The 15,745-nt window shown below is 43.5% G+C and overlaps 2 protein-coding genes across 5 annotated transcripts in view; one reads left to right on the plus strand and one right to left on the minus strand.

Annotated features, from left to right (window-relative positions):
* LOC144502870 (ubiquitin-conjugating enzyme E2 L3) overlaps positions 1-3,485 on the plus strand; it is a 50,963-nt gene extending 47,478 nt beyond the window's left edge. Inside the window, exon 4 of the mRNA XM_078227254.1 lies at positions 1,175-3,485. Coding sequence (XP_078083380.1) covers positions 1,175-1,329 — 155 coding nt within the window. The 3' untranslated portion in view covers positions 1,330-3,485. The remainder of the gene's footprint in view (positions 1-1,174) is intronic.
* The window catches only part of ydjc (YdjC chitooligosaccharide deacetylase homolog), a 61,741-nt gene continuing 48,095 nt past the window's right edge, over positions 2,100-15,745 (minus strand). For all 4 annotated transcript variants that reach the window (XM_078227249.1, XM_078227251.1, XM_078227250.1 and 1 more), the window contains one exon: positions 2,100-9,542. In XM_078227249.1, coding sequence (XP_078083375.1) covers positions 9,194-9,542 — 349 coding nt within the window. In that variant the 3' untranslated portion in view covers positions 2,100-9,193. The remainder of the gene's footprint in view (positions 9,543-15,745) is intronic.

Genomic DNA, 15,745 nt, shown 5'->3' on the forward strand with positions numbered 1-15,745 from the left:
TTCATTCCAGATTTTTATTCAATTCCAATTGCACCATCTGTGGTGGAATAGTGAATAAAAATCAGGGATGCGCAGGAGGCCAGAATTGGAGGAGTGCAGAGATCTCAAGAGGGTTGTGGGGCAGAAGGAGGTTAAAGAGATGGTGAGCGATAAAATAATGGACAATTTGAAAACCAAACTGAGAAGTTCATGTTGTTAGAACAGGGCATGTTTGAGGTCAAATTAAACCTTTTCCTGTTCCCAAAAGTCATTCATGTATATGTATGAATTCCAGCAGTTGTAATCTAGGCCAGCACTGGAATAGAGCCGAGAGAATTGTGTTCCTGGACTTAACATGGACCAGTTGAGCGCCAATTGTAATTCTGCTCTGAATCATTTTTTCTTTGGATGCTTAACTAGGTTTGCTTACATTACAGTTTATAGAACATATTTTTTAAGTTTGTCTGTATTCTACCTCCGTGAAAAAGCTGCGGAAGTAGCAGCCTTGATGGAAACTCCTCTTCATTCTGGAGTTGTACTGTGAATTGACAGAACTATTCGGGGTGGCACGGTGGCAGAATGGCTAACACTGCTGCCTCGCAGCGCCAGAGACTCTGGTTCAATTCCGGCCTCGAGTCACTGTCTGTGTGGAGTTTGCACATTCTCCCTGTGTCTGCATGGTGGGTTTCCTCAGCATGCTCCGGTTTCCTCCCACACTCCAAAGATGTGCAAGTTAGTTTGATTGGCCATGCTAAAATTGCCCTTGGTGTCCTGAGATGCGTAGGTTAGAGGGATTAGTGGGTAAAATATATGTAGGGATATGGGGGTGGGACCTGGGTGGGATTGTGGTCGGTGCAGACTCGATGGGCCGAATGGCCTCTTTCTGTACTGTAGGGATTCTATGATTCAACTTATTTCAGCACTGTCCAGGCAAAGGGAGTTGTTCTCTAATCGTTCATGGGATGTGTATGTCACTGGCAGCGCCATATTTATTGTCAATCCCTAACTGCTGTTGAGGAGGTGGTGATGAACCGCTGCCTGAAGTCATGAATACTCGGGCCTGAATCTTGTTTGGCGATGTCGGTAGTTTTTTCCCATTTGCTTTCTTCGCAATTTGAAGCACTGTCAAACCCACAATGTTTTATCACTGGTTTCGATACTAAACTTGATTTTATTTTTTTGCTTTGTCTTTCAGTTATCCAGTCACTCATTGCACTTGTGAATGACCCACAACCTGAGCATCCTCTAAGAGCTGACCTAGCTGAAGAATACTCTAAGGACCGTAAAAAATTCTTTAAGAATGCTGAAGAGTTTACAAAGAAATATGGGGAAAAGCGACCAGTGGACTAAGACTTCTGTCACGCTGCCTTTCTGGTTCCAGATTCTGGGCAGTACATTTGAAACACACCATCCAGCAGGACTCTGACGAACAAATACAAGTGTCACCTTTGGTGTTTACTTGTGGCTGTTACTAACTTTCTACAGTTTTCATATAATCAGAAATGGTTTAGATAATGACTGTTCAGATGGGATTAAAACTTTAAATAAGACAGTCTAGTTCTGCTTTCTAGTTTAAAAACACAAAATCACTGCTTTAGCAAACAACTTTTCTCTCACAATTCCATGAGTTCTTTTAACAGATGGCACTCTACCCTTGAGCTCAACAAGTAGGTTGCATTTTTTTTTTGTTTTCCGCACCCCCTCCCGCCACCACCACCCGCCCCACCCACCACCCGCCCCACCCCGTCTCTTTATTTTTCTCTTTTTTTTTACAAAGTTACTTTTCCAAACTGTGTCTTAGTTGGGGGGGGGGGGGGGGGCGGCGGGGAGAATGACAAAATCCTGAAGGAGATTGGTGAGCGTTGAAGTGATTTGTTTTACTCTTCTCTTAATGTTGCACTGTTTTGTGGGAAACCTGGTTACAAGTAGCCCTGGGCCTACAATGTGCTTAGAACATTGGAGGGGGGGGGGGGGGGGGGGGGCGGGGGATGCTGGGGGAGAAAAAAAGCAGCTTGTTCCCATGTCATTTAGCTCGTGTTGCTATACGGTGATGTTGACAAAATAGGAAGCCCATGGTTTTGCATGTGATTAAATGTTACCAGCAGATTGATTTTTTAAAAAAAAATTACGTTTTTTTTCCCTCGTATTCCCTTTCCTTCGTTACCTCTGAATGAACTGATCTGTGGAGGAGACATGCCGATTGCATTGTTTTGTCAGGCTGTGTGACCCTAAGTGCTCATGTTATTGTACCACTTTTCTCACGGACCCCCAGGTCCCAGGCCCATACAAACTCCTTAAGTTAAATGTAATACAAGGAAATTCAAAATGGGAATCGACGGTCACATTTTGAACCAGTATCAAGTTTGTTTGGAGCTGTTTATGGATTAGATGGTCTGTTCTAATCGTACAGGAATTCAAAATTAGCAATAGGAATTTAAGATTAATGAAGTGATTGCATGAGCCAATCGACCCACCTGTATTCTCCTTCTGGCAACTGTTCAGAGCTTTGTGCTGTGATTCTGACGTTTCTTCTTTCTATATTTCCCTTATGATTTATTTTACTAATTTAATTTAATGAGATTCAGGAACTCCCTGCACTCCTGTGGAAAAGATCCTGCGCATTCTGCTTCACTAGTTTAGATATATGATGGTTACCTCACAGTAGCGTTTGTAGAAATGGTTGGATTTTCTTAATCTTGCATCCAAGCTTGGCTATTTTTCGAAGATTTTGAGCCAAACCAACATGCTGCTTTTATGCAAATTTACATTGGCTAATTCAGCTTCTGAAAAGTGTTCACGTTTAGCTCATTCAATAGACAGCCAAAAAAAAAGTAACTGACATCAGAGCTTTGTTATACGAGTAAAGGTCCGGGATGTTTAATTTCAGGGCATTGTCACACTTGAGCGTAGTCAATCACCTTTAAATTAGGAAATGGGATGAGTTGGAAATGTCTATCTGTCCGGTCTTGGGAACGATCACCTGACTACTAGCGAAACTACTGCTGGTACAACGTCTGTTTAGAGCAGTGTTGCCCAAAGAAAGTGTTCACTTGCTAATTATCCTGGATTTTTCTTATCCATATTTCCATGTTTTAATATAGGAAGGAATAGAAAATAGAATGGAATTTGTGCATTGAGATAAAGGTATTTGGAAGAGTACTTACACTGCTGAAAATGTCAGTTGATTGAGGTTAGTCAAAATACATATTTTGGGCTATATTTTAACCATTTAAGTGGATTATTAGCTCTGAAATTGTATCCTATATTGACTCGTGTACATTTTACCACTGTTAATCTACAGTACTGTCTGTAAAACGGGAACAGCTACCCTTTCTATCAATTTAAGTACCCAAAATCATTTTTTAAGCAGTCGACATTAAAATTAGTCTGGATAAAGCTTAATTGTCTCAATTGGGTTTGTAAAGAAAATTGTGAATGATGCTGGATTTGACAAACTTCCAGGCACTTTGGGATTCAAATAAAACTTCATGCAGTGTATTACTGGACATCTGAGCACTCTTTCTCTCATTTCTCACTTTTTTCCCCTTGCCCCCAACCATGCCGTTTATTCACCCTCTGCTTGTAGGTCCATCATTCTTACGGAGAGACAGTGCCATGGTGGTAATCCTATTTGGATCAGGTGTAAGCTGACCTGGTTCAAGGTAAAACAAGTGATGGCTATGTGCTTGAGACTGTCTGAACTATCAGTATGTGCAAAGACTTGTACAATGTGCTTCTGAACCAGGCCAGCTTGTCGTCTCCTGCAAAATATTTATGATCCAGATAATGTGCACTGATGTCGAGGCAGCTAAAGTAAGCAAATGGCAAAATAGCACAGTAGCAATTTGTTTTGGTGTTGGGAGCATATTAGGATACTGTTTTTCAAAGGTTAGGATTTACAATCCGAATTAGTCTGATTTTAACCTTTTCTGGTCTACTCTCGATGAAATGAAAATGCCACGATCCATTGATTCATAGAATCAGGCAGGGCAGAAGAGGCCCTTCAGCCCATCGAGTCCGCACCAATACATTAGAAACACCTGAACTCCCACCTAATCCCATCTGCCAGCACCTGTCACATAGCCCTGAATGTTATGATGTGCCAAGCTCACATCCAGGTACTTTTTAAAGGATATGAGGCAACCTGCCTCCACCACCCTCCCAGGCAGCGCATTCCAGACCATCACCATCCTCTGGGTAAAGTTTTTCCTCACATTTTCCCCCCTAAATCTCCTGTCCCTCACCTTGAACCTGTGTGCCCTTGTGACTGACCCTTCAACTATGGGGAACAGCTGCTCTTTATCCACTCTGTCCATGTCCCTCATAATCTTGTACACCTTGATCAGGCCGCTCGGTCAGTCTTCTCTGCTCCAATGAAAAAAACCCAAGCCCACCCAACCTCTCTTTATAACTTAAATGTTCCATCCCAGGCAGCATCCTGGTGAATCTCCTCTGCACCCCCTCCAGTATTAAATTGACAAAATGCATACATTTTGGATGTTTTCTTCTGGTACTATTATGAGTAACTTATTCAGGAAAGGAGATTTCTACCAGCTGCAAACACATTCACACTTTGCACTAACTCTAAACCTATAGTGAAATCCAGTGTTTAGCATTGTTCTGGAACGGAGTGGAGAAACAAGTCTCATGCATGCTAATGCAATGCAGAATCAGAACTCCCTTAGAGCGATTAGGGGTGCTACCATTGGACCTTCTGGACACTTCTGAAACTTGTTTGATTTTAACTTAAATGTGCTGTTCTTCCCACACCTTGCTCTCTTTTTTAAAAAAAAATTGCGTTTCCAACTGCTGCGGGAGAATTTTATTTGTGTGTAAACCCATCTCTTCACTGAGGCCTCTCCTTGGACAGTAGAGAATTGCGGCAAGGCAGGAACCAAACCAAAGCATGTTCCCTGGCTGAAACTTAATTTGCAGCCGCCAGTCTCCAGTCAGTAGCTTGCGTGTAAATACAGCCCAAGTATACAGTGCTAGTGTCAGTGCTAAGGCATTATTGGAAGTGACAAGTCACAAAATCTTCAGAACAAAGTATCTTGCAACTGAATTTTAATTGATTTCTATCAGCGCATTGGGCGGTACCATGGTTAGCACTGCTGCCTCACGGGCACCCAGGTTCGATTCCTGGCTTGGGTCACTGTCTGTGTGAAGTTTGCACATTCTCCCTGTGCCTACGTAGGTTTCCTCCGGGTGCTCCGGTTTCCTCCCACAGTCCAAAAATGTGCAGATTAGGTTAGGTGGATTGGCCTTGCTAAATTCTCCCTCAGTGTACCCGAACAGGTGCCAGAGTGTGGTGACTAGGGGATTTTCACAGTAACTTCATTGCAGTGTGGATGTAAGCCTACTTGTGACTAATAAATAAACTTTACTTTTAATAAGGTTTTTAAAATGCTAGTTGCTTCATTTAATGTTTCAGCTAAATTAAATTTCCCTCCTTCACATGAAAGCCTCTCATCATTGACATCACTGTTCCCGTCTGTACATGATGCTTTCCATGCTAACTGGATTTGGCTCTCCTAATTGGCTGGCCACCATCTTAGTGAAGCACTGAGTTACACAGACCCAGGTCACATTTCTGCTAGGTGCCGAGATGGCCCCTCAGGTAGACGACTCTGATGTTAAAACTGGTCTCCGTGCCCGATGTCTGAAGGGGAGAGGTAAGTCCCCGGCTTCTAGTCGCGGTTGCTAGCCAAGTGCCGCCTGTCAGGAAGCTGCAATCATGTGGATGTTGGGTGAGTATCCTGAGTTTGGCTGTGTTACCTTTCACAATGAAATTGCTCTGGTGAAACATTTCAGAGTCTGCACATGGACCAGAGAGTGGTTGGTGATTGTAGATTTAGGGGGTCCCGTAAATTAAAGGGGAAGAAACACAAAAATGTACAAACCCAGCTTTACCTGTTGGGAGATTCCGGGGAAGTTCTTTACTGTGTGCACGGCTGTTTAGAAACATAGAAGACAGGAGCAGGCGGAGGCCATTTGGCCCTTCGAGCCTGCTCCTCCATTCATCACGATCATGGCTGATCATCCCACTCAATAGCCTAATCCTGCTTTCTCCCCATAACCTTTGATCCCATTTGCCCCAAGTGCTATATCCAGCCGCGTCTTGAATACATTCAATGTTTTGGCATCAACTACTTCCTGTGGTAATGAATTCCACAGGCTCATCACTCTTTGGGTGAAGAAATGTCTCCTCACCTTCATCCTAAATGGTCTCCCCTGAATCCTCAGACTCTAACCCCTGGTTCTGGACTCCTCCACCATCGGGAATATCCTCCCCGCATCTACCCTGTCTAGTCCTGTTAGAATTTTATAAGTATGAGATCCCTCCTCATTTGTCTGAACTCCAGCGAAAACAATCCTAACCTAGTCAATCTCTCCTCATACATCAGTCCCGCCATCCCTGGAATCAGCCTGGTAAACCTTCGCTGCACTCCCTCGAGAGCAAGAACATCCTTCCTCAGAAAAGGAGACCAAAAGTGCACGCAATACTCTAGGTGTGGCCTCACCAAGGCCCTGTATAATTATAACAACACATCCCTGCTCCTGTACTCAAAACCTCTCGCAATGAAGGCCAACATACCATTTGCTGCCATTACCGCTACCCTTCTTGTGAAGCTACCCATCATAATGATTCTGAGGATAGAATACTTATCTGTAATTGTAGCTACACACGTAACTGTTATTTTTGATATTGCGTAACTTCTATGTAGCCTTGCACTGTTTAATTGTTATGATCAGCATTTTTAAATTCTCTTGGAAGTACTAACTTGCCACATGATTTTGAAAGTACTTCTGATTTAGTTGCACCATCTTACAGCATCACTTGATAAACCTTTTGAATAAACAGAATCAAGCAAGGTTTGCACATCAAAGGAAAAACTGGAGATCTAAACTAAACCCGTAGCACTATACAAGGACATTTTATGCTTCAGTGGTGCATTCTTCTTAAATCTGAAATGTCATTTAACATGCAAATTTGCAACATTAGTAAGATTTTTGATCTGTAAAGAATAAATTCTGCTTTTTTTAATCTCAGCACTTAGCAGGAGAATGCATGTTGGACATTGGTACTTGTACTGAGTGAAGCTTTGTTTAATAGTTGCAACCTTACGTGCACTGAAGTTTTTTTTAAAGAGAAACAACAATGTAAAAGCAAAATACTGTGGATGCTGGAAATCTAAAAGAAAAACAGAACATGATTGGGGTGGCACGGTGGTCAGCACTTCTGCTTCACAGCTCCAGGGACCTGGGTTCGATTCCTGGCTTGGGTCACTGTCTGTGTGGAGTTTGCACATTCTCCTTGTGTCTGCATGGGTTTCCTCCGGGTGCTGCGGTTTCCTCCCACCGTCCAAAGATGCGCAGGTTGGGTTAATTGATCATGTTAAATTGACCCTCGTGTCAGGGGGATTAGCCAGGGTAAATACGTGGGGTTATGGGGATAGGGCCTGGGTGGGATTTTGGTTGGTGCAGACTCGATGGGCCAAATGGCCTCTTTCTGCACTGTAGGATTTCTATGATGGGACGGCACAGTGGTTAACACTGCTGCCTCACAGTGCCAAAGACCCGGGTTCAACTCCGGCCTCGGGTCATTGTCTGTGTGGGTTTCCTCCGGGTGCTCCGGTTTCTTCCCACCGTCCAAAGATGTGCAGGTTAGGGTTAATTGACCATGTTAAATTGACCCTCGTGTCAGGGGGATTAGCCAGGGTAAATACGTGGGGTAACAGGGATAGGGCCTGGGTGGGATTGTGGTCAGTGCAGAGTCTATGGACTGAGTGGCCTCCTTCTGCACTGTAGGGATTCTAGGATTCCATGTAAAGCTCAACAGGTGTGGCAGCATCTGTGTAGTGAGAAACGCAGGCAACATTTCAAGTCCAGTAAGACAGTCAGAAGTTGTCAGGTTCAACTCTGTTTCTCTCCCCACCAGATGCTGCCAGACCTGCTGAGTTTCCCCATTTTTTTTGTGCTTTTCTGTTTGTAGTGGAGGCAAAATTGTTCCTGGAGGCAGTCACCTATGGGCAGAAATAGGTGTAAGTGCATTTGAGGAAACTTAGATGTGAAAACAAGTGAACAATCTGGGTAATGCTGTTCATGGAATCCCTCATTCATAGCACGAACCTGTTCAAGTTGCTTTCTGTACTTGTTTCCCAAGAATTAATGCCATAGATTAGATGCAGTGTTTAATATGAACCAAGATAATTTTATTTGCCAATTCTATCAAGTCATTTGAATGTTTTGTAACATTATACAACAGTACACAGTCTTGTTTAAGTCAAAACTCATACAAATCAGTCTTTTTAAAAAAAACAATATGCTGGAGTACAACCATTCATTTTCTTAAAATGTAAATCAGCAGCCTTGTAGACCCAAGATGCTCAGCAGTTCACTTCATAGGTGTGAAATAATCCCCTGGTCAGCATTAAGTGTAGTGTTTCAGTAAGTTATGTTTCCACTGGGAGTCTCCCACTTCCAAGATGGGATATTGCTATACACTGCATGAAGAAACTGGAGATGTACTCCAGTCCATGCAAGTGCACACTGTAAACAAATATTCAGCTGAATAATCTCGCACACCAGTTTTGCTTTATAACCTAACACTTAAAGAGACCAAACACTGATATTAATCATTGAGCAATGATTTTTTTTTAAAACCATGTCTTCATACTGGATTTCAAGTTATTGCACAGTTCTGTTTCATCATTTTCTCTATATACAGTACCTGTTTAAACGAGTGTAGATATTTAGTGCTTGCTAAAATATAAGCTTCTGAGGTTTCATCAGCTTTGGTTCCCTTTTGATTCTGTGGATGGAATGCTTTGAAATATTCGGAACACAGCACTGTTAACCTAATTTCTATTTCCTAGAAAAGTTAATGCAAAATAAATAATTCTACTGACCAAAGTTGTTTTTTTTTCCAAGAACTGGCACTGATGTGCTGTGATTGGGACTAGAATAATCAAGAGTGGGTTTTTGCTACATCAATTCCATTAAAGATTATGCATTTTTCAGTACGATCAGCGAAATATTGGATTATTTCCAATTCCACATCTCTAAAGAGCTGGCCTGATTGTGCCATGTGGCTTAATTTGTAAGTGATACTGGCATATACTGTCCCACCTCATACTCTGGAAAAACTCAAAGCTATATTCTTCTCCCCACTCTCCCTCCGAAGTATTGCTTTGTCAGCTCCTATTTATTTCCTTTACAAGTCTTTAAAAGAGCACAGTTGTATGTTTTTATCCTCATAATATTTTAGGAGCTTTGACTCCTTGAGGGTTTGCAGTTCGTGGAGTCTGTCTGCAGACATTGAAAACTCATCAGGTCCCTCTCCACATCCCCCCTCTTCAGGGAAGCTGCAATAACCAGGGTGCACCATTAGTTCTATTGTCAATATTGAGTCGTCTTGTAGCGGGCGGAATTTCTTCCCGCAGGAGATGTCCAAATGTTGCTTTACTTTCCTTGCAGCGACGGCATTCTCGATGAGCCTCTGGATGTTCGACACCGACATATTTTTCCCCATTGTTGTGAGACCAATATAGATATCAGTCCACCTGTCGGGAGGAATAAAATTTAAAGCAGCCATCAGTGAGGTGAAATGTAATTTAAAACTTGTCATGTTTACAAAAGGAAGAGTGTCTATTGATAGCACTATCAGCCAGTGAGGGGGAGATTGGTGGAGTTTGCAGTCAGGTGTTTCGCAAAATGCTCCCTCAATTGGTCCCCCTGGGGACTGGCTTTCAGAGTTAGATTTACAGCAGAGATGCAGATTATTTAGACAACGGCCCCTAGTTCTGGACTCTCCAAACAGCAGAAATAGTTTGGAACCGCGTTACCTAAATATCTTAAACTTTAAATCGCCCATTAAAATCACAGGGAACGCAATCCTAGTTTGTTTAATCTCGCCTTGGAGATTAAGAATCATTGAATCCTACAGTGCAGATGGGGGCCATTCGGCCCATCGAGTCTGCACTTGCCACAATCCCACCCAGGCCCCATCCCCATAACCCCATGCATTTACCCCAGCTAGTGCCCCTGACACTAAGGGGCAATTTTGCATAGCCAATCCACCTAACCCACACATCTTTGGACTGTGGGAGGAAATCTGAGCACCCGGAGGAAACCCAAGCAGACACTGGGAGAATGCAAACTCCACACAGACAGCGACCCAAGCCGGGAATCAAACCCGGGTCCCTGGTGCTGTGAAGCAGCAGCGCTAGCCCCAATCATCAGACATTCATTTCTTTAAAATATCACTTTGTTTTCTAAACCATGTAGGCTTTGTTCACACTAGCCATGACATTCAGTTCCACGTTGAATGTTTGGAATGAGCTCGATAGATGTTTTGCTGACCATTTGCAATAAATTCCTTTTTTGATTAACACTTAACTAGAATGATGCACAAATTTAAACAGAGTAAAGGCTTCAATGAGTTGTTAGCTATGAATCCTCCTTCTAAAGGGGGCTGAGCTATTACTGTACATGCTGGTTTAGCACACAATGTCTGATAGGAATTACCGTTATACTTAAGGACAAACATGGTGTAAGAAACAGCTTATGTTTCCAGTTTAACTTGCCTTCTCGATAGTTGAAATCCCAAATACCAACTTGACCAGCGACGTAAATAAATGAAGCCATTAAAAAAAAAAGCAAACAAAGCACCGATGCTCATTTTTAGAGTAGAATTGAGTATAGAATCTTGGGTTTGAGCTGCTGACAGTTTTGATCTCCAGAACATGAAGGCAGTGGAGAAAGTGCAAATAAAAGATTAACTCGAGTTACACTCGAGGAGGTTTATACCAGTCAGAAAAAATTGAGCAGGCAAGGGGAATTCTCTAGAAAAGGGAATATCGAAGGATAGAACATAGAACAGTACAGCACAGAACAGGCCCTTCGGCCCATGATGTTGTGCCGAGCTTTATCTGAAACCAAGATCAAGCTATCCCACTCCCTATCATCCTGGTGTGCTCCATGTGCCTATCCAATAACCGCTTAAATGTTCCTAAAGTGACTGACTCCACTATCACTGCAGGCAGTCCATTCCACACCCCAACCACTCTCTGCGTAAAGAACCTACCTCTGATATCCTTCCTATATCTCCCACCACGAACCCTATAGTTATGCCCCCTTGTAATAGCTCCATCCACCCGAGGAAATAGTCTTTGAACGTTCACTCTATCTATCCCCTTCATTTTATAAACCTCTATTAAGTCTCCCCTCAGCCTCCTCCGCTCCAGAGAGAACAGCCCTAGCTCCCTCAACCTTTCCTCATAAGACCTACCCTCCAAACCAGGCAGCATCCTGGTAAATCTCCTCTGCACTCTTTCCAGCGCTTCCACATCCTTCTTATAGTGAGGTGACCAGAACTGCACACAATATTCCAAATGTGGTCTCACCAAGGTCCTGTACAGTTGCAGCATAACCCCACGGCTCTTAAACTCCAACCCCCTGTTAATAAAAGCTAACACACTATAGGCCTTCTTCACAGCTCTATCCACTTGAGTGGCAACCTTTAGAGATCTGTGGATATGGACCCCAAGATCTCTCTGTTCCTCCAGTCTTCAGAACCCTACCTTTGACCCTGTAATCCACATTTAAATTAGTCCTACCAAAATGAATCACCTCACATTTATCAGGGTTAAACTCCATTTGCCATTTTTCAGCCCAGCTTTGCATCCTATCTATGTCTCTTTGCAGCCTACAACAGCCCTCCACCTCATCCACTACTCCACCAATCTTGGTGTCATCAGCAAATTTACTGATCCACCCTTCAGCCCCCTCCTCCAAGTCATTAATAAAAATCACAAAGAGCAGAGGACCAAGCACTGATCCCTGCGGCACTCTGCTAGCAACCTGCCTCCAATCCGAAAAATTTCCATCCACCACCACACTCTGTCTTCGATCAGACAGCCAGTTACCTGACTTGATAGAACTCTCTAATGCCAGAGATTAATCAGATGCGTATGGAAAAGATGTTCCCACTCTCATTTATGGCCCCAAGTTTGGATTTTCCCCACAAGATGATCACAAATAAATCCAATGGGGAATTCAGATGAAACACCTCTATCCAGAACTCGCTACCACAGGCGGTAAGTAATTGTGGCAAATCGCACAGATGCATTTGAGCAGTAGCTTAATCAGCACATTGTAGGAAATGGGAATAGAAGGCTGTGGTGAGATTATAGGAAGATGGCTAATGAAATGCTGGCCTTTAGCTCTAGAATAGAATACAAGAGACTGGAGGTTATGTTTCAACTGTACAAAGTCCTGGTTAGCCCACTCCTGAAGTACTGAGAACAGTTATGAGCACCACACCTTTGGAAGAATATACAAGCCTTGCAGGGAGTGCAACATGGATTTATTAGAATGCCACCTGGGACTTCAAGGGTTAAGGAGTGGCACAGTGGTTAGCACTGCTGTCTCACTGCGCCAGGGACCCGAGTTCGATTCCCAGCTTGAGTCACTGTCTGTGTGGAGTTTGCACGTTCTCCCTGTCTGTGTGGGTTTCCTCTGGGTGCTCTGGTTTCCTCCCACATTCTGAAAGGTGTGCTGGTTAGATGCATTGACCCGAAAAGGTGCCAGACTGTGGCGACTAGGGGAGTTTCACAGTAACTTCATTAACACTGCAATGTAAGCCTTATTTGTGACTAATAAACTTTGTGTTAATTGGCAAGCAATTTTAGTCCCCCCCCCCCCCCCTCCCACCTCAGTGTAATTTATCCTTCACCCATCCTCCAGACAGATTGTTCATCCAGCCAGATAAAAAGAAATGTCTGTAGACCATGAAATGTTGGAACCGGAGTGTCCTGCTCACTCCCATACTATTTTGAATATATTATTACACAATGAAGGCATCCTCCATCAGACTAGGGCTACACAGAGGCAGCCCGTGTACTATGAAGGGGTAAAAGTAGCAAGGAAGAAAATTTGAAGTACGATATGTGGATTGTAAACTACTGCTAAAGAATGATCGCTGACATAAATTACAGAAAAAAGTATGTAGACGCTGGAAATCTGAAATAAAATCCTGGGAGCACTCAAAGGGCTGGTAAAACCTATGGAGAGAGGAACAGAGTTAACGTTTCAGGTCAATAACCTTTCTGATGCTGTCAGATTGTTGTGTTTATGGTACGTATTTTTATTTTAAAAAGTTCTTAAAAGACTCCAGGAGGTGAAGGGTCTCAGACACATGGGATCACCACCACCTCCAAATGATGCACTATCCTGACTTGGAATCACATCACCATTCCTTCCCTGTCGTGGGATCAAAGTTCTGGAACTCCTCTTTCCAACAACACTGTGGAAGTACCCACACCAGATGGGACGTAATGGTTCACTGCCACCTTTGTGGGGCAATTAGAGATGGGCGATAAATGCTAGATAGAAAATGTGAAGTGTGTGCGCGCTGGGGCACTCAACAATAAGGGTGACTGAATTTCAGATTTATTCATTGTAAAAAAAAACTTGCATTTATATAACACCTTTCACAACCTTACCTGGTCCCAAAATGCTTTATAGCCAATTAAGTACTTTTGAAATGTAACATGGAAACAGAAGCAGGAATGGGCCATTTCAGCCAGCTCTGCCATACAATATGTTCATGACTGACCCTCAACACCTCCCTGTACCCATGCTAAATTGCTCCGGGGGGGGGGGGGGTAGAATTTGCAGGGTAAACGTGTGGGGTTGCAGGGATGGGGCCTGGGTGGGATTAATGTCGTCGAAGACTCAAATGGCCTCCTTCTGCACTGCAAGGATTCTATGATACATAATATACGCCAGTAGAAATGTATCAAAGAACAATACAGCACAGGAACAGGTCCTTCGGCCCTCCAAGCCCGCGCCGCTCCCCGGTCCAAACTAGACCATTCTTTTGTATCCCTCCATTCCCACTCCGTTCATGTGGCTATCTAGATAAGTCTTAAACGTTCCCAGTGTGTCCGCCTCCACCACCTTGCCTGGCAGCACATTCCAGGCCCCCACCACCCTCTGTGTAAAATATGTCCTTCTGATATCTGTGTTAAACTTCCCCCCCCCTTCACCTTGAACCTATGACCCCTCGTGAACGTCACCACCGACCTGGGGAAAAGCTTCCCACTGTTCACCCCATCAATGCCTTTCATAATTTTATACACCTCTATAAGTTTTACAACGATTTGGACAAGTGTTTTCTCTTAAAATTTCACTTTCACGTGATCAGTTTTTTTAATGTTTGGTATATTTAAATTTATTTTGCGCCTGCAACGACATTATTTGACAGTGGCATGTTCAGTCATGCAGCTTTGTGGGGACATTGGTTTGGACTACAGTATGTTAGATCTGAGCTACTTGCCTTTGTGTTCCACACCAGAACCTACAGCACAAAAGTTCAGGTGAACACTGCACGGTGGTACTGAAGCTCTGAAGGGTGACAGTACAGAGCAGCACTGAGATACCAGCTTTCAAATAAGACATTAAGAAGAGGTGTTATCTGTCTTTAGATAGATATAAAAGATTCCATGATATTATTTTGAAGAGCAGGGGAAATTATCTCCGGTGTTTTGGTCATCATGGTGGACAGAGCAATGAAACAATGCTAACGGGAGTAGGAAGGAATGAAGGAACTGAGCCTTCCAAGACTGTGTAGAACTTCAACAAAACCGGCTTTATTCAACATGCACGAGGGAGAGCAGAACTCGTGTCTGTAACTACAGATATTGTAACTACAAATATTGTCAATGTCTCTGCCTCAACCACTTCCTCCGGCAGCTCATTCCACATGCGTACCACCCTCTGTAACAAAAGGTTGCTCCTCAGGTTCATGGGGGCATATCATACCTCAAGATAAGGGGCCAATCAAAAGGACTGATCAGAGGAGAAATTGTTTCAACCAAAGCTTTGTGAATCTTCACAATTCTGCACCTGGAACTCTGGATTATCACCGTTGAATATTTAAGGCAGAGATGGACAGATGGTCTCTCAGTGAATCAAAGGAGTTGGGGAGAGGATGGTGAAGATCAGACACAATCTGAGATTAAATGTTGAGAGGTTGTTTCCTCTTGGAGAGTCTAGGACCAGAGGGCATCATCTCAGAGTAAGGGCTCGCCCACTTAAAACAGAGACGAGGAGGAATTTCTTCACTGAGAGGGGGGCTGAATCTGTGGAATTCGTTACCGCAGAGGGTGGATTGTTAAGTATGGTACGTTTTATGGGGATAAGGCGGGAAAGTGGATTTGAGGATATCAGATCAGCCATGATGGTGCAGACTCGATGGGCCGAATGCTTACTTCCCCAGAGAGAATGCTCCTACGTCTTATGGTCTACGATTGTATTGAATGGCGGAGCAGACTTAATGGGCTGAATGGTCTACTTCTGGCATGTCCCCAAGGCAAAGCAAAACTGATGCAAGAGATTTATAAGTTGAAATTGATTGGAACCTTGGTAGGTCAAATAGTTCGGATGGGGCAGTTTTTGTGCAGTGTGTGCAGGAGGGTTTCCTGACACGATGTGGACAGGCCGACAAGAGGTGAGGCCACATTGGATTTGGTACTGGGAAATGAACCGGGCCAAGTGTTAGATTTGGTTATGGGAGAGCACTTTGGAGATAGTGACCACAATTCGGTGTCTTTTGTTATTGCAATGGAGAGGGATAGGGCCGTACGGCAGGGCAAGGTTTACAATTGGGGGAGAGGTAATTATGATGTGATTAGGCAAGAATTAGAGGGCATAAGATGGGAACAGAAACTGTCAGGGAAAGGCACTAATGAAAAGTGGAACT

Source organism: Mustelus asterias, chromosome 13, assembly GCF_964213995.1.
Source record: "Mustelus asterias chromosome 13, sMusAst1.hap1.1, whole genome shotgun sequence".
Lineage (NCBI taxonomy): Eukaryota > Metazoa > Chordata > Chondrichthyes > Carcharhiniformes > Triakidae > Mustelus > Mustelus asterias.